At 44.9% G+C, this 25000-nt stretch overlaps 1 protein-coding gene across 3 annotated transcripts in view; it reads right to left on the minus strand.

Annotated features, from left to right (window-relative positions):
- Nucleotides 1–15985: 15985 nt before the first annotated feature.
- Nucleotides 15986–25000, minus strand: part of LOC128697428 (uncharacterized) — a 49267-nt gene continuing 40252 nt past the window's right edge. For 2 of the 3 annotated variants that reach the window (XR_011393153.1, XR_011393154.1), the window contains one exon: nt 15986–18255. Coding sequence is in view for 1 of the 3 variants with exons in the window: in XM_053789078.2 (XP_053645053.2) it covers nt 18202–18255 (54 nt within the window). In the remaining 2 variants the exon portion in view is untranslated. The remainder of the gene's footprint in view (nt 18256–25000) is intronic. The other variant, XM_053789078.2, reaches the window with a different exon arrangement.

Here is a 25000-nt window from a genome sequence, read left to right on the forward strand (position 1 = left end):
GAGTTCCACACAAACTTGCCTTCATCTATCTTTTTATTCGAAAGTATTCTGTACGTCATGATCATGTCTCACCTGAATTTTTCTCCAACGTCACGAATGTCGGGTTCTTTATTCTATCAATGCCTTTCATGTGCCTATTTACTGTATTTTCCGGCATATAAGGCGCAATTTTTTCCCACAAAAATCTTATAAAATCCGTTTGCGACTTATATAAATATTCCAGGTCAGTGTCACCTGCAGCTGTATCAGCATAAACTCTAACCTCAATAAACATTCAATAAATGAATGTGATTATAAATAAAAGCCGCAAATCCACAAATTTCTATAATAATAAAAACTAAAGCCTCATTTCTTAACAGTATTGGACCCCTGACACTGTTGTCTCAACCTACTTACGGGGCTCCTGGTTTTCATTGCGTGGATGCTGCACCACCTGCCAAGTTTTTGCTCTCACAGGAGGTGATTTCCGTGAGTAGGTTTGAGACTAGACTCTCTAAGATTTTCCAAGTGTATATTATAATGGCTTTGTATTAGGCTCCAACAGTTGTTTACTAACGTTATCACTGTTTGTAAACATCGTCTTAAGACGTATGTCTAACATTCTCGTACGTCTTATATGTCGGTGAAATGCGATATATTAGTCTAGTGTCACGCAGTGTTGTCTAGTGTCTAATTTCAAGGTGAACCAACATTCCTTTATGATGTTGTAAGGAGGTAGTTATACACAGATATACCACACTGGTATACCCAGCCTCTTGTCAAATGTGACGTGTAACTAATATATACTTTGCCATATATATAGTTAAAAATATATACGATTCAAGTCTAATAACCTGATTTTATCAGTTATTTACATTGTATATTATCATATTAATATTAAGATATAATAATATCAGATTTATGTTATAGATCGTAATGCAACAGGTTGTGTTTACTTGACCTGACTGATGGCAACTACCTGTTGTGAGACGTATATCTGGAGTTTACCTGGAGAGAGTTCCGGGGGTCAACGCCCCCGCGGCCCGGTCTGTGACCAGGCCTCCTGGTGGATCAGAGCCTGATCAACCAGGCTGTTACTGCTGGCTGCACGCAAACCAACGTACGAGCCACAGCTCGGCTGGTCAGGAACTGACTTTAGGTGCTTGTCCAATGCCAGCTTGAAGACTGCCAGGGGTCTGTTGGTAATCCCCCTTATGTGTGCTGGGAGGCAGTTGAACAGTCTCGGGCCCCTGACACTTATAGTATGGTCTCTTAACGTGCTAGTGACACCCCTGCTTTTAATTGGGGGGATGTTGCATCGTCTGCCAAGTATTTTGCTTTCGTAGTGAGTGATTTTCGTGTGCAAGTTCGGTACTAGTCCCTCTAGGATTTTCCAGGTGTATATAATCATGTATCGTCAACAAGCAATACAAGATAGAAAACAACTATGGGGGGAGCTATCATTCAACTATGGGGGAGCTATCATTCAACTATGGGGGAGCTATCATTCAACTATGGGGGGAGCTATCATTCAACTATGGGGGAGCTATCATTCAACTATGGGGGAGCTATCATTCAACTATGGGGGAGCTATCATTCAACTATGGGGGGAGCTATCATTCAACTATGGGGGAGCTATCATTCAACTATGGGGGAGCTATCATTCAACTATGGGGGAGCTATCATTCAACTATGGGGGAGCTATCATTCAACTATGGGGGAGCTATCATTCAACAATGGGGGAGCTATCATTCAACTATGGGGGGAGCTATCATTCAACTATGGGGGGAGCTATCATTCAACTATGGGGACGGGAGCTATCATTCAACTATGGGGGGAGCTATCATTCAACTATGGGGGGAGCTATCATTCAACTATGGGGGGAGCTATCATTCAACTATGGGGGAGCTATCATTCAACTATGGGGGGAGCTATCATTCAACTATGGGGACGGGAGCTATCATTCAACTATGGGGGGAGCTATCATTCAACTATGGGGGGAGCTATCATTCAACTATGGGGGGAGCTATCATTCAACTATGGGGGGAGCTATCATTCAACTATGGGGGGAGCTATCATTCAACTATGGGGGAGCTATCATTCAACTATGGGGGAGCTATCATTCAACTATGGGGGGAGCTATCATTCAACTTGGGGGGAGCTATCATTCAACTATGGGGGAGCTATCATTCAACTATGGGGGGAGCTATCATTCAACTATGGGGGGAGCTATCATTCAACTATGGGGGGAGCTATCATTCAACTATGGGGGAGCTATCATTCAACTATGGGGGAGCTATCATTCAACTATGGGGGGAGCTATCATTCAACTATGGGGGGAGCTATCATTCAACTATGGGGGAGCTATCATTCAACTATGGGGGAGCTATCATTCAACTATGGGGGAGCTATCATTCAACTATGGGGGGAGCTATCATTCAACTATGGGGAGCTATCATTCAACTATGGGGGAGCTACAATTCAACTATGGGGGAGCTATCATTCAACTATGGGGGAGCTATCATTCAACTATGGGGGAGCTATCATTCAACTATGGGAGAGCTATCATTCATTCAACTATGGGGGAGCTATCATTCAACTATGGGGGGAGCTATCATTCAACTATGGGGGGAGCTATCATTCAACTATGGGGGAGCTATCATTCAACTATGGGGGAGCTATCATTCAACTATGGGGGGAGCTATCATTCAACTATGGGGGAGCTATCTTTCAAGTATGGGGGAGCTATCATTCAACTATGGGGGAGCTATCATTCAACTATGGGAGAGCTATCATTCAACTATGGGGGGAGCTATCATTCAACTATGGGGGGAGCTATCATTCAACTATGGGGGAGCTATCATTCAACTATGGGGGAGCTATCATTCAACTATGGGGGGAGCTATCATTCAACTATGGGGGAGCTATCATTCAACTATGGGGGAGCTATCATTCAACTATGGGACGGGAGCTATCATTCAACTATGGGGGGAGCTATCATTCAACTATGGGGGGAGCTATCATTCAACTATGGGGGAGCTATCATTCAACTATGGGGGAGCTATCATTCAACTATGGGGGAGCTATCATTCAACTATGGGAGAGCTATCATTCATTCAACTATGGGGGAGCTATCATTCAACTATGGGGGGAGCTATCATTCAACTATGGGGGGAGGTATCATTCAACTATGGGGGAGCTATCATTCAACTATGGGGGAGCTATCATTCAACTATGGGGGAGCTATCATTCAACTATGGGGGAGCTATCATTCAACTATGGGGGAGCTATCATTCAACTATGGGACGGAAGCAATCATTCAACTATGGGGGGAGCTATCATTCAACTATGGGGGGAGCTATCATTCAACTATGGGGGGAGCTATCATTCAACTCTGGGGGGAGCTATCATTCAACTATGGGGGGAGCTATCATTCAACTATGGGGGGAGCTATCATTTAACTATGGGGCGGGAGCTATCATTCAACTATGGGGGGAGCTATCATTCAACTATGGGGGAGCTATCATTCAAATATGGGGGGAGCTATCATTCAACTATGGTGGGAGCTATCAGTCAACTATGGGGGGAGCTATCATTCAACGATGGGGGGAGGTATCATTCAACTATGGGGGAGCTATCATTCAACTATGGGGGAGCTATCATTCAACTATGAGGGGAGCTATCATTCAACTATGGGCGGGAGCTATCATTCAACTATGGGGGGGAGCTATCATTCAACTATGGGGGGAGCTATCATTCAACTATGGAGGGAGCTATCATTCAACTCTGGGGGGAGCTATCATTCAACGATGGGGGGAGCTATCATTCAACTATGGGGGAGCTATCATTCAACTATGGGGGAGCTATCATTCAACTATGAGGGGAGCTATCATTCAACTATGGGCGGGAGCTATCATTCAACTATGGGGGGGAGCTATCATTCAACTATGGGCGGAGCTATCATTCAAGTATGGGACGGGAGCTATCCTTCAACTATGGGGCGGGAGCTATCATTCAACTATGGGGGGAGCCATCATTCAACTATGGGGCGGGAGCTATCATTCAACTATGGGGGGAGCTATCATTCAACTATGGGGGGAGCTATCATTCAACTATGGGGGGAGCTATCATTAACTATGGGGGGAGCTATCATTCAACTATGGGGGGAGCTATCATTCAACTATGGGGGGAGCTATCATTCAACCATGGGGGGAGCTATCATTCAACGATGGGGGGAGCTATCATTCAACTATGGGGGGAGCTATCATTCAACTATGGGGCGGGAGCTATCATTCAACTATGGGGGGAGCTATCATTCAACTATGGGGGAGCTATCATTCAACTATGGGGGGAGCTATCATTCAACGATGGGGGAGCTATCATTCAACTATGGGGGGAGCTATCATTCAACGATGGGGGAGCTATCATTCAACTATGGAAGGAGCTATCATTCAACTATGGGGCGGGAGCTATCATTCAACTATGGGGGGAGCTATCATTCAACTATGGGGGAGCTATCATTCAACTATGGGGGGAGCTATCATTCAACTATGGGGGGAGCTATCATTCAACTATGGGGGGAGCTATCATTCAACTATGGGGGGAGCTATCATTCAACTATGGTGGGAGCTATCATTCAACTATGGGGGGAGCTATCATTCAACTATGGGGGGAGCTATTATTCAACGATGGGGGGAGCTATCATTCAACTATGGGGGGAGCTATCATTCAACTATAGGGCGGGAGCTATCATTCAACTATGGGGGGAGCTATCATTCAACTATGGGGGAGCTATCATTCAACTATGGGGGGAGCTATCATTCAACTATGGGGGAGCTATCATTCAACTATGGGGGGAGTTATCATTCAACTATGGGGGGAGCTATCATTCAACTATGATGGGAGCTATCATTCAACTATGGGGGGAGCTATCATTCAACTATGGGGGAGCTATCATTCAACTATGGGGGGAGCTATCATTCAACTATGGGGAGAGCTATCATTCAACTATGGGGGAGCTATCATTCAACTATGGGGGAGCTATCATTCAACTATGAGGGGAGCTATCATTCAACTATGGGGGGAGCTATCATTCAACTATGGGGGGGAGCTATGATTCAAGTATGGGACCGGAGCTATCCTCCAAATATGGGGCGGGAGCTATCATTCAACTATGGGGGAGCTATCATTCAACTATGGGGGGAGCTATCATTCAACTATGGGGGGAGCTATCATTCAACTATGGGGGGAGCTATCATTCAACGATGGGGGAGCTATCATTCAACTATGGGGGGAGCTATCATTCAACGATGGGGGAGCTATCATTCAACTATGGAAGGAGCTATCATTCAACTATGGGGCGGGAGCTATCATTCAACTATGGGGGGAGCTATCATTCAACTATGGGGGAGCTATCATTCAACTATGGGGGGAGCTATCATTCAACTATGGGGGGAGCTATCATTCAACTATGGGGGGAGCTATCATTCAACTATGGGGGGAGCTATCATTCAACTATGGTGGGAGCTATCATTCAACTATGGGGGGAGCTATCATTCAACTATGGGGGGAGCTATCATTCAACGATGGGGGGAGCTATCATTCAACTATGGGGGGAGCTATCATTCAACTATAGGGCGGGAGCTATCATTCAACTATGGGGGGAGCTATCATTCAACTATGAGGGGAGCTATCATTCAACAATGGGGGGAGCTATCATTCAACTATGGGGGAGCTATCATTCAACTATGGGGGGAGTTATCATTCAACTATGGGGGAGCTATCATTCAACTATGATGGGAGCTATCATTCAACTATGGGGGGAGCTATCATTCAACTACGGGGGGAGCTATCATTCAACTATGGGGGAGCTATCATTCAACTATGGGGAGAGCTATCATTCAACTATGGGGGAGCTATCATTCAACTATGGGGGAGCTATCATTCAACTATGAGGGGAGCTATCATTCAACTATGGGGGGAGCTATCATTCAACTATGGGGGGGAGCTATGATTCAAGTATGGGACCGGAGCTATCCTCCAAATATGGGGCGGGAGCTATCATTCAACTATGGGGGAGCTATCATTCAACTATGGGGGGAGCTATCATTCAACTATGGGGGGAGCTATCATTCAACTATGGGGGGAGCTATCATTCAGCTATGGGGGGAGCTATCAATAACTATAGGGGGAGCTATGATTCAACTATGGGGGGAGCTATCATTCAACTATGGGGCGGGATCTATCATTCAACTATGGGGGGAGCTATCATTCAACTATGGGGGGAGCTATCATTCAACTATGGGGCGGGAGCTATCATTCAACTATGGGGGGAGCTATCATTCAACTATGGGGGGAGCTATCATTCAACTATGGGGGGAGCTATCATTCAACTATGGGGGGAGCTATTATTCAACTATGGTGGAGCTATCATTCAACTATGGGGGGAGCTATCATTCAACTATGGGGGGAGCTATTATTCAACTATGGTGGAGCTATCATTCAACTATGGGGGGAGCTATCATTCAACTATGGGACGGGAGCAATCATTCAACTATGGGGCGGGAGCTATTATTCAACTATGGTGGTGCTATCATTCAACTATGGTGGAGCTATCATTCAACTATGGGACGGGAGCTATCATTCAACTATGGGGCGGGAGCTATTATTCAACTATGGTGGAGCTATCATTCAACTATGGGGCGGGAGCTATCATTCAACTATGGGACGGGAGCAATCATTCAACTATGGGGCGGGAGCTATCATTCAACTATGGGGGGAGCTATCATTCAACTATGGGTGGAGCTATCATTCAACTATGGGGGGAGCTATTATTCAACTACGGGGGGAGGTATCATTCAACTATGGGGGAGCTATCATTCAACTATGGGGGAGCTATCATTCAACTATGGGGGGAGCTATAATTCAACCATGGGGACGGGAGCTATCATTCAACTATGGGGACGTGAGCTATCATTCAACTATGGGGACGGGAGCTATCATTCAACAATGCGGACGGGAGCTATCATTCAACCATGGGGACGGGAGCTATCATTCAACTATGGGGACGGGAGCTATCATTCAACTATGGGGACGGGAGCTATCATTCAACTATGGGGACGGGAGTGTCAGCATAGTTGTGAATACAGATCGATCGATCAATTCCATCCATATTGTATAATGATTTGTACTTATAGTTTGTAATGATTACGTTAACACCCATTACGTCAAAATCATGTTGTACCATCCATTAGTTCTAAGTTATATATGCATTTGTTATTGTATAGAATCAGCCCAGATCCGCCTGCCTGTTCAGCCTATAGTATAGTAGTGTATGTCGGGACGACATACGTAACATGACCGAGCTGTCAGCATAGTTGCTGATCCCTGTATTCCCAGTATTATATAGCATAGCATATTAGTATCATCCCTGTGCTTTAGACACGAGATCCCTCGTAGGCCTTTGGCTTTGTGTGACGTCATAGGGATACACATGGGCAGTGATCCCTCTGTCCCGTCCTCACTCGGCGGCAGACCTACAAGACGTGAACAGGCTTGGCACCGGGCTCCATCTCTCATCTCAGTCTGACAATATATTTACCATCCTACAAGTGTGTCTACTTTCAACCTACGATATCTCCATTTAAGAACCCTTACGATAGGAGCTATCATTCAACTATGGGGACTGGAGCTATCATTCAACCATGGGGACGGGAGCTATCATTCAACTATGGGGACGGGAGCTATCATTCAACTGTGGGGACGGGAGCTATCATTCAACTATGGGGACGGGAGCTATCATTCAACCATTTGGACGGGAGCTATCATTCAACTATGGGGACGGGAGCTATCATTCAACTATGGGGACGGGAGCTATCATTCAACTATGGGGACGGGAGCTATCATTCAACTATGGGGACGGGAGCTATCATTCAACCATGGGGACGGGAGCTATCATTCAACTATGGGGACGGGAGCTATCATTCAACTATGGGGACGGGAGCTATCATTCAACTATGGGGACGGGAGCTATCATTCAACTATGGGGACGGGAGCTATCATTCAACTATGGGACGGGAGCTATCATTCAACTATGGGGACGGGAGCTATCATTCAACTATGGGGACGGGAGATATCATTCATCTATGGGGACGGGAGCTATCATTCAACTATGGGGACGGGAGATATCATTCATCTATGGGGACGGGATCTATCATTCAACTATGGGGACGGGAGCTATCATTCAACTATGGGGACGGGAGCTATCATTCAACTATGGGACGGGAGCTATCATTCAACTATGGGGACGGGAGCTATCATTCAACTATGGGGACAGGAGCTATCATTCAACTATGGGGACGGGAGCTATCATTCAACTATGGGGACGGGAGCTATCATTCAACTATGGGGACGGGAGCTATCATTCAACTATGGGGACGGGAGCTATCATTCAACTATGGGGACGGGAGCTATCATTCAACTATGGGGACGGGATCTATCATTCAACTATGGGGACGGGAGCTATCATTCAACCATGGGGACGGGAGCTATCATTCAACTATGGAGACGGGAGCTATCATTCAACCATGGGGACGGGAGCTATCATTCAACTATGGGGACGGGAGCTATCATTCAACCATGGGGACGGGAGCTATCATTCAACTATGGGGCGGGAGCTATCATTCAACTATGGGGACGGGAGCTATCATTCAACTATGGGGACGGGAGCTATCATTCAACCATGGGGACGGGAGCTATCATTCAACTATGGGGACGGGAGCTATCATTCAACTATGGGGACGGGAGCTATCATTCAACTATGGGGACGGGAGCTATCATTCAACTATGGGGACGGGAGCTATCATTCAACTATGGGGACGGGAGCTATCATTCAACCATGGGGACGGGAGCTATCATTCAACTATGGGGACGGGAGCTATCATTCAACTATGGGGACGGGAGCTATCATTCAACTATGGGGACGGGAGCTATCATTCAACTATGGGGACGGGAGCTATCATTCAACTATGGGGACGGGAGCTATCATTCAACTATGGGGACGGGAGCTATCATTCAACCATGGGGACGGGAGCTATCATTCAACTATGGGGACGGGAGCTATCATTCAACTATGGGACGGGAGCTATCATTCAACTATGGGGACGGGAGCTATCATTCAACTATGGGGACGGGAGCTATCATTCAACTATGGGACGGGAGCTATCATTCAACCATGGGGACGGGAGCTATCATTCAACTATGGGGACGGGAGCTATCATTCAACTATGGGGCGGGAGCTATCATTCAACTATGGGGACGGGAGCTATCATTCAACCATGGGGACGGGAGCTATCATTCAACTATGGGGACGGGAGCTATCATTCAACTATGGGGACGGGAGCTATCATTCAACTATGGGGACGGGAGCTATCATTCAACTATGGGGACGGGAGCTATCATTCAACTATGGGGACGGGAGCTATCATTCAACTATGGGGCGGGAGCTATCATTCAACTATGGGGACGGGAGCTATCATTCAACCATGGGGACGGGAGCTATCATTCAACTATGGGGACGGGAGCTATCATTCAACCATGGGGACGGGAGCTATCATTCAACTATGGGGACGGGAGCTATCATTCAACTATGGGGACGGGAGCTATCATTCAACCATGGGGACGGGAGCTATCATTCAACTATGGGGACGGGAGCTATCATTCAACTATGGGGACGGGAGCTATCATTCAACTCTCCTTCTGGTTGTTTTACATATACGTAGTATAATACAACATTGCTGTTTTTACTTTCATAGTGTATTTTCAAAATACATTTATGGGAGAGCGCTAAACCAGTAGGAGTCATACATTATTACTATATTCATAACTAAGAGCTAAACCCATAAGGGTCACATAGTATGTAATATAGTACAAACATAGAGTAGCAGCCACATGACTGTTAGGTTGATATAACGTATATTGTGACCTCGTTACTCAGGTAAGGATGAACCTGAAGACTCAGTCTTGTATAACACATGGCGATGTTTACTGAGGATATGTTTGGCCAGTCAGTGACTTTTTCAGTCCAATACAAAGATGAACAGTGGAAAGAGAGTGAGTTTGAGGTAATCAGTCCCTAAGTGTGGTATCTGTCCGTCAGTCTTCATCAGTCGATGAAGATTTATGGAGTGAACACATCAGTTACAGACTGAGGGACTAATTACCTCAAACTCATACCCTCTTTCATTGTTCATCTTTGTATTGGACTGAAGAAGCCACTGACTGGCGAAATATTTCCTCAATAAAGATTCACAAATGTTGCATAAACATCTCATTCTTCAACTTGTGGGTTTATAAATCGTTTATGACAATGTAGTTACCTGAGCAACACCTGGCAAGTCTGCCTTAAAAACAAGGTCAGTGAATTACCAGAGTATCACTCAACTCGTCCCTCATACACACCAGCCACTGTATCCCTCATACACACCAGCCACTGTATCCCTCATACACACCAGCCACTGTATCCCTGACGATGGTCACAAAACCACCTCCATATACTAAGTCACGTTTCTTGCAAAATATTTGGATACAAGAATACAAAATTCACGTTTATAATTTATGCCTGAGGAAGAAAGCAGAGAGATGTGTTCTTTACTATAATCAACATTCAATGTGTTTAAAAACATTAGAACCAGAGGTTGTTCACATCTGACGTAATCTTCTCTTCAAACGCAGTTACTGTAACCATAACAAAGTGCTTTCAAATGTAATAGTGCATGACGCAATATTCTTCACATACACATACACACAGAGGAACCAGGAACTATGCTCGACCGCTGCAACCATAATTAGGTGAGTACACACACACACACACACACACACACACACACACACACACGCGCGCGCGCGCGCTACACACAATTAAGGGAAATCGACCTGACAACACTGGACGACAGGAGATATACGGGGAACATGATAACGACATATAAAATACTGAGAGGAACTGACGAGGTGGACAGAGATAGAATGTTCCAGAGATGGGACACAGCAACAAGGGGACACAGTTGGAAGTTGAAGACTCAGTTGAGTCACAGGGATGTTAGGAAGTATTTCTTCAGCCACAGAGTAGTCAGGAAGTGGAATAGTTTGGGAAGCGATGTACCGGAGGCAGGATCCATACATAGCTTTAAGCAGAGGTATGATAAAGCTCATGGTGCAGGGAGTGACCTAGTAGCGGCCAGTAAAGAGGCGGGGTCAGGCGCTATGAATCGACCCCCTGCAACCACAACTAGGTGAGTATACACACACACACACACCTACAGCCACAATCAGGCGACAACAATACATCTAAATTCCTTAAGGAGCTGGGAAAAAGACTCATCAGGGTAACTAGGGATCCCAGGGCAGCTAGTTTTCTGTTCCAGCGGCTCAGTGCGGCTGTTCAAAGTGGTAATGCCTGCTGTATTTTGGGCACACGCCCCAGCTCTGAGGAGCTGGATGAGATAATTGCCTTATAATCGGTGATTCACACGTAACAACATGTACTGTATATGCCACCTTTATATCAGCAATGTATCTCTCAAATCTTTTGTACCATATTATGTAGTAAAATTCCTATTGGTAAAAAAAAAAAAAGAATGAAAAGATGGGGTGGTAGGGGAAGTGGAATATTCAAACTGCTTCAGGAAGAAATCCAAATATTCTTCCTTGAAGCCTTTTTATCCACTTCTCCGAGGCTGTGGGTCCCACAATTTACACCAGAGGTGGACCCCATCATATATTAATATATATATATATATATATATATATATATATATATATAGATATATATATATATATTTCAACAAGTCGGCCGTCTCCCACCGAGGCAGGGTGACCCAAAAAGAAAGAAAATCCCCAAAAAGAAAATACTTTCATTATCATTCAACACTTTCACCTCACTCACACATTATCACTGTTTTTGCAGAGGTGCTCAGAATACAACAGTTTAGAAGCATACACATATAAAGATACACAACATATCCCTCCAAACTGCCAATATCCCAAACCCCTCCTTTAAAGTGCAGGCATTGTACTTCCCATTTCCAGGACTCAAGTCCGACTATATGAAAATAACCAGTTTCCCTGAATCCCTTCACTAAATATTACCCTGCTCACACTCCAACAGATCGTCAGGTCCCAAGTACCATTTATCTCCATTCACTCCTATCGAACACGCTCATGCACGCCTGCTGGAAGTCCAAGCCCCTCGCCCATAAAACCTCCCTTACCCCTTCCCTCCAACCTTTTCGAGGACGACCCCTACCCCGCCTTCCTTCTCCTACAGATTTAAATGCTCTCCATGTCATTCTACTTTGATCCATTCTCTCTAAATGACCAAACCATCTCAATATTATTATTATTATAATCAAGGGGGAAACGCTAAACCAGGAGGATTATACAGCGCCTGGGGGGGATGTGGAAGGCATTCAGGCTTAATTCGGGAAACTGGAGCACAGATCCAATTCCCTAAATCAAGAGCCCCTCACCAACATCAAGGAACCTTCCTTGAGGGGCCAAACCACCTCAACAACCCCTCTTCTGCCCTCTGACTAATGCTTTTATTAACTCCACACCTTCTCCTAATTTCCACACTCCGAATTTTCTGCATAATATTTACACCACACATTGCCCTTAGACAGGACATCTCCACTGTCTCCAATCGTCTCCTCGCTGCAGCATTTACCACCCAAGCTTCACACCCATATAAGAGTGTTGGTACTACTATACTTTCATACATTCCCTTCTTTGCCTCCATAGATAACGTTTTTTGACTCCACATATACCTCAACGCACCACTCACCTTTTTTCCCTCATCAATTCTATGATTAACCTCATCCTTCATAAATCCATCCGCCGACACGTCAACTCCCAAGTATCTGAAAACATTCACTTCTTCCATACTCCTCCTCCCCAATTTGATATATATATATATATATATATATATATATATATATATATATATATATATATATATATATATATATATATATATATATATATATCAGTACTGACTGTGTTCATTGGGGAGCGCTAAACCCGTAGGATTATACAGCGCATGTGGGGGGGATGGAAGGTATTCAGGCTCAACTGTGGGAACTGGAGCACAGATCCAATTCCGTAGATGAAGAGCCCCTCACCAACATGAAGGAACCTCCCTAGAGGGGATCTCTTGCGTGAAACAAGAAGTATTAGCGAACGAGTCAATTAGCAGACTAATATACTCAATGTAAGAGAGGTAAAAAACAATAAACTTAAAAGAGAATACGAAAATTAAGGCCGCGAGGCGACCAAAAAAAACAATTCTTTACAAATACAAACTTTATTTCTTTGCATAATATACGATGTAAGGTTGACATGTTATACAAATTTAACACTAAGAAACCCACTGAACATTTCAGGCAGACTAACACTGACACATTACTTAAAACCTGTCTAGACCAGGTTATGCAGCGGTAAATTGTAATTTTTCATTATTTTACATTAATACAAACCAGAGGTAGCCAAAATTTTAATAATTATTAAGGTTTACAGTAGAGAGATTGAAGTGACAAACAAAAGTATTACAGTTGCAAATCATATTACAACAGTACAAATTTAAGTATTATTTTATAATGATTTAGTTGTCTTGAGTTAATAGTATATAGGAATAATATTAGGGAAAATATAGGCCTACTGTAATGTAGATCAGGCCAGTTTACTGTTAGTGACAAAGAAATATATGTGTACTATTTTTAACACTTATTTCCTCTGTTTTTTACACAAGACGACCCAAATTAAACCCCGTAAATCAATAATTATGCTGCTCAAGACGCACATAAATTATGCAAGATCAAAGTTACTAGTGACATGATCCTCAAACAACTGTATGAAAACCAAACAAGCCACTGGGTCCTGACGAGCTGTTTTCAGATGTTTTAAAGGAATATAAAGAGGAATTTAGGAAACCAGTCTCTGCAAAAGATCGCCATTGTTGTTCACATTCTACTTAACGTTGACGAGGAATAGCGACAAGTTTGCCGATGACACTTAAACATACCGTCAGATAATTTCTGATGAGGACACTAGACAGTGCAAGATGACCTGGCTAGGTTAATATTGTGGTCGCAGAAGTGGCAGATGCAGCTCAATGCTGATATATGTAAAGTTCTAATCATAAGAAAAGAAAATAACTGTGATATCTATAAGCTAAACAATGTAGATCTTAATCGCACTGAATGCGACGAGTTTGGAGTTCTGGTTAGCAGAGATTTAAAGCCAAGACAACAGTGCATAAGTGTTGGCAAGAGTCATAAATAATAAAAGTCCTAAGATTATACTTTAACTTTATATAACTTTGATAAAGCTTCATTTAGATTATGTTGTTCAGTTCTGGTCTCTACATTACAGAAGAAACATAAATGCGCTGGAAAATATACAGAGAAGGATGGCGAAGTTGATCTCAGTATGAGAAGCCTTATGTACGAAGGTAAGCTAAAGGCACTGAATTTTTACTCTCTGAAAGGCGGAGAATTAGCGAACATATGATTGAATTGTACAAAGGGAAACCAGAAATGAATAAAGAGGATACAAATAACGTGTTGAAAACATCTAATCAAGACAGAACTCACAGCAATGGATTCAAGTTGGACACATTTAGCTTTAGAAAGGATATAAGGAAGTACTGGTTTGGCAACAGAGTTGTGGATGAATGGAACAAACTCCCAAGTAGCGTTATGAAGGCAAGAACTTTGGATAACTTTAAATACAGGTTGGACGAGTACATGAGTGGGTGTGGTTGGCTGCGAGTTAAACTTGCCTGGCATGGAACAAGAGGCCTACTGCAGTTATCCTTCATTCTTGAAACCTCCTGCAGCCTTCACTCACAAATACTAAGATAAGCTCTAACAATTTTTACATTAAATATGTTGTCAAGATTCTCAACCATGTCAACTTTTTTTTCCTAACTCAGTGGTGATTATATTCACGGAGAAGCGCTAAACAAGCAGGGGTCATACAATTCCTGGGATCAAGAGTGCTTTACCAGCATCAGGACACAGCCCCTCGAAGCTTCTCCAGTCTTACCTCGTTCTGTGGTGAAGATATCTTCAAAATTTAAATTTTACTCATGTGCGAGATTAACCATCCTAAGAGATGGTAATTCCAAGTAATAGTAACTCCAGCTCTGCTGGAGTTATCCATCCTATGTGATGGAATATGACAGGAAAACATACCTACCTTATGTTCCCACTATGTAACTATCATAATTACAGAGTAGGTTAACAGCACGCTACAGGTGTTCCCACTATGTAACTATCATAATTACAGAGTAGGTTAACAGCACACTACAGGTGTTCCCACTATGTAACTATCATAATTACAGAGTAGGTTAACAGCACACTACAGGTGTTCCCACTATGTAACTATCATAATTACAGAGTAGGTTAACAGCACACTACAGGTGTTCCCACTATGTAACTATCATAATTACAGAGTAGGTTAACAGCACACTACAGGTGTTCCCACTATGTAACTATCATAATTACAGAGTAGGTTAACAGCACACTACAGGTGTTCCCACTATGTAACTATCATAATTACAGAGTAGGTTAACAGCACACTACAGGTGTTCCCACTATATAAGTAACATAATTACAGAGTAGGTTAACAGCACACTACAGGTGTTCCCACTATATAAGTAACATAATTACAGAGTAGGTTAACAGCACACTACAGGTGTTCCCACTATGTAACTATCATAATTACAGAGTAGGTTAACAGCACACTACAGGTGTTCCCACTATGTAACTATCATAATTACAGAGTAGGTTAACAGCACACTACAGGTGTTCCCACTATGTAACTATCATAATTACAGAGTAGGTTAACAGCACACTACAGGTGTTCCCACTATGTAACTATCATAATTACAGAGTAGGTTAACAGCACACTACAGGTGTTCCCACTATGTAACTATCATAATTACAGAGTAGGTTAACAGCACACTACAGGTGTTCCCACTATGTAACTATCATAATTACAGAGTAGGTTAACAGCACACTACAGGTGTTCCCACTATATAAGTAACATAATTACAGAGTAGGTTAACAGCACACTACAGGTGTTCCCACTATATAAGTAACATAATTACAGAGTAGGTTAACAGCACACTACAGGTGTTCCCACTATGTAACTATCATAATTACAGAGTAGGTTAACAGCACACTACAGGTGTTCCCACTATGTAACTATCATAATTACAGAGTAGGTTAACAGCACACTACAGGTGTTCCCACTATATAAGTAACATAATTACAGAGTAGGTTAACAGCACACTACAGGTGTTCCCACTATATAAGTAACATAATTACAGAGTAGGTTAACAGCACACTACAGGTGTTCCCACTATGTAACTATCATAATTACAGAGTAGGTTAACAGCACACTTCAGGTGTTCCCACTATGTAACTATCATAATTACAGAGTAGGTTAACAGCACACTACAGGTGTTCCCACTATGTAACTATCATAATTACAGAGTAGGTTAACAGCACACTACAGGTGTTCCCACTATGTAACTATCATAATTACAGAGTAGGTTAACAGCACACTTCAGGTGTTCCCACTGTGTAACTATCATATATATTTATTTCTACAAGTACATGTACGAGGTATACAGGCCTAGTTCTCATCAATGACTCACTATATAGAAAGCTGTTTGTTATGCCGAACATTTCCGGCAAATTAGGTCAATTTTGTCCCAGGATGCGACCCACACCAGTCGACTAACACCCAGGTACCTATTTTACTGATGAGTGAACAGGGACGACAGGAGTCTTATGGAAACACGTCCTAATATTTACCAGCCGTACTGGAGATTCTATCCCCGGTCCTCAGTGTGTGAGCTGAGTACGCTAGCAGTACACTGCTGGAGCACCCACTATGTTACTATCACTCACAGCAGTGTAGCAGTACACTGTTAGTGTTCCCAAGATATAACTATCACAGAGTATCACCACACTGTTAGTGTTCCCAAGATGTAACTATCACAGAGTATCACCACACTGTTAGTGCTCCCAAGATGTAACTATCACAGAGTATCACCACACTGTTAGTGTTCCCAAGATATAACTATCACAGACTATCACCACACTGTTAGTGTTCCCAAGATATAACTATCACAGAGTATCACCACACTGTTAGTGTTCCCAAGATGTAACTATCACAGAGTATCGGAACACTGCTGATATATCCAGTTTTGTTCCATAAAAAAAAGGTCAGACAAGCAGATGTGAGACATGAGGAAGTGCAGCGGTGTGCAGGGTGTAGCCAGGAAGTAGACAGTAACATTACACTGGTATGAGCAGTGACCTCCAAGATCTAGTGATCCTTGGTCAGTCATTCATACGGATGTTGATCCAGTGACAATTTCACCTCTGAATCAATAGTCTGGTGCTAAAAACACTAGTCTGTTCATGGCCTGACAAAACAATTTGTGTCTATCTTCATGAGTTGGTTGGTTATTGGGATTTGAAGCCTATCGACTCCACAAGGATCATGATGCATGCAACGTGTTCACAAGTAGTCAAGAATAATGCATATGTAAACTTTCCGCACACGTACACTGAGAGGTACATCTGTTAGTGTACATAATCGTAGACTGTTGCTGCAAGCAATAAAGGGAAAATTATTCTGGTAGGTAATGTTGCTGTTAAAATGTAAATTAAAAAATGAAGATAATGAATTTGTTTGTGGATAATGGAAAAACCTTGTACAAAACTGATGATAAAAATAACTCACCCTTTACAAGATACCTCAAGTTGTTGAAGTGTTTTCCGGGGGAGATGCCCTCTGCGGCCTCTCCCAGACCAGGCCTCCAAGCAGTAGCAACCTGATCAACCAGGCTGTTACTGCTGGTGGCACGAACCACAGCCCGGCTGGTCAAGAAATGATTTGAGGAACTTGTCAAGTTTTCTCTTTAAGACAGCCAGACGTTTGTAAGTAATTTTTTTATGCACGAAGGGCGGCATTGCAGAGTCCACGACCTCTGAGACTCACTGGGTCTACTCTCAGTGTATTCATCGGCTACTGATTGGACGTATATTGCACCAATTGCTTTCAGATGGAGTGATTGTAGCGTGCAGGTTCAGGTACGGCACCAGCAACTCCAGGATATTCCAGTTGTAAATTATGATGTACCTTTCTCGTCTACCTTCCAATGAATACAGAGTTATAAGTAGTTCTAGTAAACCTGGAGTTTACCTGGAGGGTGAAATGGATAATGGAATTTAATGTTGATAAATGCCTTTAATTAAAATATAAAAAGAAAACGAAATCAGACGACACAAGGAATGTACGATAGACTGTGATAAAATTTTGGGATCATCGTACGTAGAAAAAGATACAAAAGTTGTTAGTTTAGGAAGACACGTAAGTAAACACTAGGACATATTAATTAGAAAAAATTTAGGTCCTTTGATCTTGATCACTTCTAGCATACAGAGGTTACACAGATAGTATATATATATAGTGGAGACTGAGGTGTGAGTGATAAATGGTGACCTGAGTGAGGTGTGAGTGACACATGGTGACCTGAGTGAGGTGTGAGTGACACATGGTGACCTGAGTGAGGTGTGAGTGACACATGGTGACCTGAGTGAGGTGTGAGTGACACATGGTGACCTGAGTGAGGTGTGAGTGACACATGGTGACCTGAGTGAGGTGTGAGTGACACATGGTGACCTGACTGAGGTGTGAGTGACACATGGTGACCTGAGTGAGGTGTGAGTGACACATGGTGACCTGAGTGGGGTGTGAGTGACACATGGTGACCTGAGTGAGGTGTGAGTGACACATGGTGACGTGAGGTGTGAGTGACACATGGTGACTTGAGTGAGGTGTGAGTGACACATGGTGGCCTGAGTGAGGTGTGAGTGATAAATGGTGACCTGAGTGAGGTGTGAGTGACACATGGTGACCTGAGTGAGGTGTGAGTGACACATGGTGACCTGAGTGAGGTGTGAGTGACACATGGTGACCTGAGTGAGGTATGAGTGACACTTGGTGACCTGAGTGAGGTGTGAGTGACACTTGGTGACCTGAGTGAGGTGTGAGTGACACATGGTGACCTGAGTGAGGTATGAGTGACACTTGGTGACCTGAGTGAGGTGTGAGTGACACTTGGTGACCTGAGTGAGGTATGAGTGACACTTGGTGACCTGAGTGAGGTATGAGTGACACATGGTGACCTGAGTGAGGTGTGAGTGACACTTGGTGACCTGAGTGAGGTGTGAGTGACACTTGGTGACCTGAGTGAGGTGTGAGTGACACATGGTGACCTGAGTGAGGTATGAGTGACACTTGGTGACCTGAGTGAGGTGTGAGTGACACTTGGTGACCTGAGTGAGGTGTGAGTGACACTTGGTGACCTGAGTGAGGTGTGAGTGACACTTGGTGACCTGAGTGAGGTATGAGTGACACTTGGTGACCTGAGTGAGGTGTGAGTGACACTTGGTGACCTGAGTGAGGTGTGAGTGACACATGGTGACCTGAGTGAGGTATGAGTGACACTTGGTGACCTGAGTGAGGTATGAGTGACACATGGTGACCTGAGTGAGGTGTGAGTGACACTTGGTGACCTGAGTGAGGTATGAGTGACACACGGTGACCTGAGTGAGGTGTGAGTGATAAATGGTGACCTGAGTGAGGTGTGAGTGATAAATGGTGACTTGAGTGAGGTGTGAGTGACACATGGTGACCTGAGTGAGGTGTGAGTGATAAATGGTGACCTGAGTGAGGTGTGAGTGACACATGGTGACCTGAGTGAGGTGTGAGTGACACATGGTGACCTGAGTGAGGTGTGAGTGACACATGGTGACCTGAGTGAGGTGTGAGTGACACATGGTGACGTGAGGTGTGAGTGACACATGGTGACTTGAGTGAGGTGTGAGTGACACATGGTGACCTGAGTGAGGTGTGAGTGACACATGGTGACTTGAGTGAGGTGTGAGTGACACATGGTGACCTGAGTGAGGTGAATGACACATGGTGACCTGAGTGAGGTGTGAATGACACATGGTGACCTGAGTGAGGTGAGTGACACATAGTGACCTGAGTGAGGTGTGAGTGACACATAGTGACCTGAGTGAGGTGTGAGTGACATATGGTGACCTGAGTGAGGTGTGAGTGAGACATGGTGACCTGAGTGAGGTGAGTGACACATAGTGACCTGAATGAGGTGTGAGTGACACATGGTGACCGGAGTGAGGTGTGAGTGACACATGGTGGCCTGAGTGAGGTGTGAGTGATAAATGGTGACCTGAGTGAAGTGTGAGTGACACATGGTGACCTGAGTGAGGTGTGAGTGACACATGGTGACCTGAGTGAGGTGTGAGTGACACATGGTGACCTGAGTGAGGTGTGAGTGACACATGATGACTTGAGAGAGGTGTGAGTGACACATGGTGACCTGAGTGAGGTGGGAGTGACACATGGTGACTTGAGTGAGGTGTGAGTGACACATGGTGACCTGAGTGAGGTGTGAGTGACACATGGTGACCTGAGTGAGGTGTGAATGATAAATGGTGACCTGAGTGAGGTGTGAGTGACACATGGTGACCTGAGTGAGGTGTGAGTGACACATGGTGACCTGAGTGAGTTGTGAGTGACACATGGTGACTTGAGTGAGGTGTGAGTGACACATGGTGACTTGAGTGAGGTGTGAGTGACACATGGTGACCTGAGTGAGGTGTGAGTGACACATGGTGACTTGAGTGAGGTGTGAATGACACATGGTGACCTGAGTGAGGTGTGAGTGACACATGGTGACCTGAGTGAGGTGTGAGTGACACATGGTGACCTGAGTGAGGTGTGAATGATAAATGGTGACCTGAGTGAGGTGTGAGTGACACATGGTGACCTGAGTGAGGTGGGAGTGACACATGGTGACTTGAGTGAGGTGTGAGTGACACATGGTGACCTGAGTGAGGTGTGAGTGACACATGGTGACCTGAGTGAGGTGTGAATGATAAATGGTGACCTGAGTGAGGTGTGAGTGACACATGGTGACCTGAGTGAGGTGGGAGTGACACATGGTGACTTGAGTGAGGTGTGAGTGACACATGGTGACCTGAGTGAGGTGTGAGTGACACATGGTGACCTGAGTGAGGTGGGAGTGACACATGGTGACTTGAGTGAGGTGGGAGTGACACATGGTGACTTGAGTGAGGTGTGAGTGACACATGGTGACCTAAGTGAGGTGTGAGTGACACATGGTGACCTGAGTGAGGTGTGAATGATAAATGGTGACCTGAGTGAGGTGTGAGTGACATATGGTGACCTGAGTGAGGTGTGAGTGAGACATGGTGACCTGAGTGAGGTGAGTGACACATAGTGACCTGAATGAGGTGTGAGTGACACATGGTGACCGGAGTGAGGTGTGAGTGACACATGGTGGCCTGAGTGAGGTGTGAGTGATAAATGGTGACCTGAGTGAAGTGTGAGTGACACATGGTGACCTGAGTGAGGTGTGAGTGACACATGGTGACCTGAGTGAGGTGTGAGTGACACATGGTGACCTGAGTGAGGTGTGAGTGACACATGATGACTTGAGAGAGGTGTGAGTGACACATGGTGACCTGAGTGAGGTGGGAGTGACACATGGTGACTTGAGTGAGGTGTGAGTGACACATGGTGACCTGAGTGAGGTGTGAGTGACACATGGTGACCTGAGTGAGGTGTGAATGATAAATGGTGACCTGAGTGAGGTGTGAGTGACACATGGTGACCTGAGTGAGGTGTGAGTGACACATGGTGACCTGAGTGAGTTGTGAGTGACACATGGTGACTTGAGTGAGGTGTGAGTGACACATGGTGACTTGAGTGAGGTGTGAGTGACACATGGTGACCTGAGTGAGGTGTGAGTGACACATGGTGACTTGAGTGAGGTGTGAATGACACATGGTGACCTGAGTGAGGTGTGAGTGACACATGGTGACCTGAGTGAGGTGTGAGTGACACATGGTGACCTGAGTGAGGTGTGAATGATAAATGGTGACCTGAGTGAGGTGTGAGTGACACATGGTGACCTGAGTGAGGTGTGAGTGACACATGGTGACCTGAGTGAGGTGTGAGTGACACATGGTGACCTGAGTGAGGTGACACATGGTGACTTGAGTGAGGTGAGTGAGACATGGTGACCTGAGTGAGGTGTGAATGACACATGGTGACCTGAGTAAGGTGAGTGACACATAGTGACCTGAGTGAGGTGTGAGTGACACATAGTGACCTGTGAGGTGAGTGACACATGGTGACATGAGTGAGGTGTGAGTGACACATGGTGACCTGAGTGAGGTGAGTGACACATAGTGACCTGAGTGAGGTGTGAGTGACACATGGTGACCTGAGTGAGGTGAGTGACACATAGTGACCTGAGTGAGGTGTGAGTGACACATGGTGACCTGTGAGGTGTGAGTGACACATGGTGACCTGAGTGAGGTGTGAGTGATAAATGGTGACCTGAGTGAGGTGTGAGTGATAAATGGTGACCTGAGTGAGGTGTGAGTGACACATGGTGACCTGAGTGAGGTGTGAGTGACACATGGTGACCTGAGTGAGGTGTGAGTGACACATGGTGACCTGAGTGAGGTGTGAGTGACACATGGTGACCTGAGTGAGGTGTGAGTGACACATGGTGACTTGAGTGAGGTGTGAGTGACACATGGTGACCTGAGTGAGGTGTGAATGACACATGGTGACCTGAGTGAGGTAAGTGACACATAGTGACCTGAGTGAGGTGTGAGTGACACATAGTGACCTGAGTGAGGTGTGAGTGACACATGGTGACTTGAGTGAGGTGTGAGTGACCCATGGTGACCTGAGTGAGGTGAGTGACACATGGTGACCTGAGTGAGGTGTGAGTGACACATGGGGACCTGAGTGAGGTGTGAGTGACACATGGTGACCTGAGTGAGGTGTGAGTGACGCATGGTGATCTGAGTGAGGTGTGACTGACACATGGTGACCTGAGTGAGGTGTGAGTGACACATGGTGACCTGAGTGAGGTGTGAGTGACCCATGGTGACCTGAGTGAGGTGAGTGACACATAGTGACCTGAGTGAGGTGTGAGTGACACATGGGGACCTGAGTGAGGTGTGAGTGACACATGGTGACCTGAGTGAGGTGTGAGTGACACATGGTGACCTGAGTGAGGTGTGAGTGACACATGGTGACCTGAGTGAGGTGTGAGTGACACATGGTGACCTGAGTGAGGTGTGAGTGACACATGGTGACCTGAGTGAGGTGTGAGTGACACATGGTGACCTGAGTGAGGCGTGATTGACACATGGTGACCTGAGTGAGGTGTGAATGACACATGGTGACCTGAGTGAGGTGTGAATGACACATGGTGACCTGAGTGAGGTGTGAATGACACATGGTGACCTGAGTGAGGTGTGAATGACACATGGTGACCTGAGTGAGGTGTGAATGACACATGGTGACCTGAGTGAGGTGTGAATGACACATGGTGACCTGAGTGAGGTGTGAGTGACACATGGTGACCTGAGTGAGGTGTGAGTGACACATGGTGACCTGAGTGATGTGTGAATGACACATGGTGACCTGAGTGAGGTGTGAATGACACATGGTGACCTGAGTGAGGTGTGAATGACACATGGTGACCTGAGTGAGGTGTGAATGACACATGGTGACCTGAGTGAGGTGTGAATGACACATGGTGACCTGAGTGAGGTGTGAATGACACATGGTGACGTGAGTGAGGTGTGAGTGACACATGGGGACCTGAGTGAGGTGTGACTGACACATGGTGACCTGAGTGAGGTGTGAATGACACATGGTGACGTGAGTGAGGTGTGAATGACACATGGTGACCTGAGTGAGGTGTGAATGACACATGGTGACCTCAATAACGATATATTGGGATGTGGACGGGAAGACAATGGGATCATGTTTACTTATGGGTTTAAACCAACTTGTCGGTAACTATTACCAAGGCCAATGGTCGGCACAGCTAACCGAAAGGTTAGCTTCCCTAATCGCTAATCCGCCAACTAAAAAATTAGCTCCGCTAACGCTAAACCGCTAAACGCACGAAAAAATTCAGCGGAAGCTAATTGGCCAGCTATCGGTTTCCGAAGTTAGCGGAAACCCTAATCCGCTAAAGAATAACTTAGTTCCGCTAATTAGCGGAACTGTGGCCACCACTGACCGGCTTCTACCACAGGTGTTATTATTGATAAGAAGTTGTCAGCAGGTGATCACATTAATAAAGTTATGACATACGCATGTACTGCTCTCCCTGGCTATATAACTTCAAATATAAATGGAGAAATATTATATATATAATCATAGGGGAGCGCTAAACCCGTAGGATTATACAGCACCTGTGGGGAGGGGGAATGGAAGGTATTCAGTCTTAATTCAGGGAACTGGAGCACAGATCCAATACCCTAGATCAAGAGCCTCTCACCAGCGTTTATAATGTATTAAGATAAAAGTGAAGTACACAGCGGCTGTGTTGCGACTATATTACAACATGGAAGACACAGCAGCACCAAACACAAACTTTATTAAATTAAAAAAAAAACGATCAGATTTAAGAAGTTAGTCACTAACTCTTTTTCTCAATTTCTCTCATTCTTTCTCCACCCAGTAAAAAAAATATTCCTTCGTCCCTTCTTATTATCCTCTTATTATTTCTTTCTTTCACCATTACAAACTCAAAAACAAAAGAAACACGAAGATAGCATAACTACACAGAATATTATTATAATCATAATCAAGGGCTAAGTCTGTAATGGTGGTAACTACACAGGGGGGGGGGGATGATCACATTCGGGTTAAAGCTCTTGCCACGGAGTTTCATCCCGCTGTTTTGTGTGGTTCTTCACGTTGCTCTTCACTTGTTTCTTAATGTTTCAATGTATGATGTCTCTTTAGTAGCTTCAAGGGTAGAATAAGGTGGCCTCCCGTTGTGTTTACTGAGAGA

Source organism: Cherax quadricarinatus, chromosome 44 (genome assembly GCF_038502225.1).
Source record: "Cherax quadricarinatus isolate ZL_2023a chromosome 44, ASM3850222v1, whole genome shotgun sequence".
NCBI classification, from domain to species: domain Eukaryota; kingdom Metazoa; phylum Arthropoda; class Malacostraca; order Decapoda; family Parastacidae; genus Cherax; species Cherax quadricarinatus.